This window comes from Abrus precatorius, unplaced genomic scaffold (assembly GCF_003935025.1).
Source record: "Abrus precatorius isolate BTA unplaced genomic scaffold, Abrus_2018 Scaffold11, whole genome shotgun sequence".
Taxonomy (NCBI): domain Eukaryota; kingdom Viridiplantae; phylum Streptophyta; class Magnoliopsida; order Fabales; family Fabaceae; genus Abrus; species Abrus precatorius.
Genome location: NW_020874303.1, coordinates 2773933 through 2775304, shown reverse-complemented (window position 1 = coordinate 2775304; position 1372 = coordinate 2773933). Strand labels below are relative to the sequence as shown.

The following is a 1372-nucleotide window of genomic DNA, read 5'->3' as shown; positions in this document are numbered from 1 at the left end:
ATGGCCGAAACTGCATTGTCCTTGGCTCGTGATCATTTGTTTCCGTTCTTAAAGGAAGTTGGCAACATGATCAGGGGCGTCCCAAAAGATGTTGATGACATGAAAAATGAACTAGAAAGGATTCAAGCCATCATTCATGATGCAGATAGAGTGGCTGCAGCTGGAGACTGTTCCACACGAGAAAAAGTTAAAGCAAAGGTTAAGCTGCTGATAGAAGTAGCTTTTAGCATGGAAGATGTAATTGATGAGTATGTGATCCATCAGGAACAAGAGCCTCGTGATCCTGGATGTGCAGCTTTTCCCTGTCATCCTGCTGACCTCATCGAAACCTTGATGCTTCGTCTTCAAATAGCATATAAGATTCAGGATGTTAAATCACAAGTTCGTGCATTCAACGAAAGCAGTGAAAGGAAGAGTGACTTCAGAATCCAACCTTTTCTAGAAAAAGAACCAAGCAGCTCTAGTGGAAACCAAAACAAGACTTTGGAGAAGATTCGAAAGGCTCCCCTTTACATGGAAGAAGCTCAAATTGTGGGCTTTGAAGCACCCAGAGATGAATTGGTTGGTTGGTTGATAGAGGCAAGAGCAGAGCGCACTGTAATCTCTGTGGTAGGAATGGGAGGGCTGGGAAAGACCACTCTTGCCAAGAAAGTGTTTGACAACAAGGAGGTGATCGGGTTCTTTGATTGCCATGCGTGGATCACAGTGTCTCAGTCCTATACTGTTGATGGCCTGTTGAAGGACATATTGAAGAAGTTTTGCGAAGGAAAACATGTGGATCCTCCTCAAAATATTTCTACAATGGAAGGCGATTCATTGATAGATGGAGTAAGAAACTACTTGAGCAAAAAGAGGTACGTGATTGTCTTTGATGATGTGTGGGCTGTAAACTTTTGGGATGAGATTGAATTTGCTACTCTTGATAGTCAAAATGGAAGTAGGATAATTATGACTACTAGGGACATGAAAGTAGCCGAGTCATGTAAAAAATCTTCTTTTGTTAAAATACATGAATTAAAACCTCTATCTCCAACACAGTCATGGGAACTCTTTTGCAAGAAGGCATTCCAATTTGAATTTAATGGGTATTGCCCAGCAGAGTTAGAGCATATATCTTCTGAGATTGTTGAAAAATATTAGAAATTGATACAAATTTCTAGAATAGTCTAGAAAAAATACTAAGAACAATCTAGGAAAAACTAATTGTATCTTCTAGTATGTAGATGCTTCTAGAGAAAGTTCTAGAATAATGTAAATCTTCAAGTTTCTAGATAGCTCTAGTATATTGAACCAAATGGTGGATGATGCCTATAAATAGGCATGCTACCTCATTGTAAATGCAATGAAGAAGAAGTAATCAAGACATCAATTC

At 39.2% G+C, this 1372-nt stretch overlaps 1 protein-coding gene across 1 annotated transcript; it reads left to right on the top strand.

Annotated features, from left to right (window-relative positions):
* On the top strand, window positions 1-1140 carry LOC113854318 (disease resistance protein RPM1-like). Its single transcript, XM_027485254.1, has one exon. It carries the CDS (start codon window positions 1-3, stop codon window positions 1138-1140), a length of 1140 nt encoding a protein of 379 aa, XP_027341055.1.
* The last annotated feature ends 232 nt before the right edge of the window (window positions 1141-1372 follow it).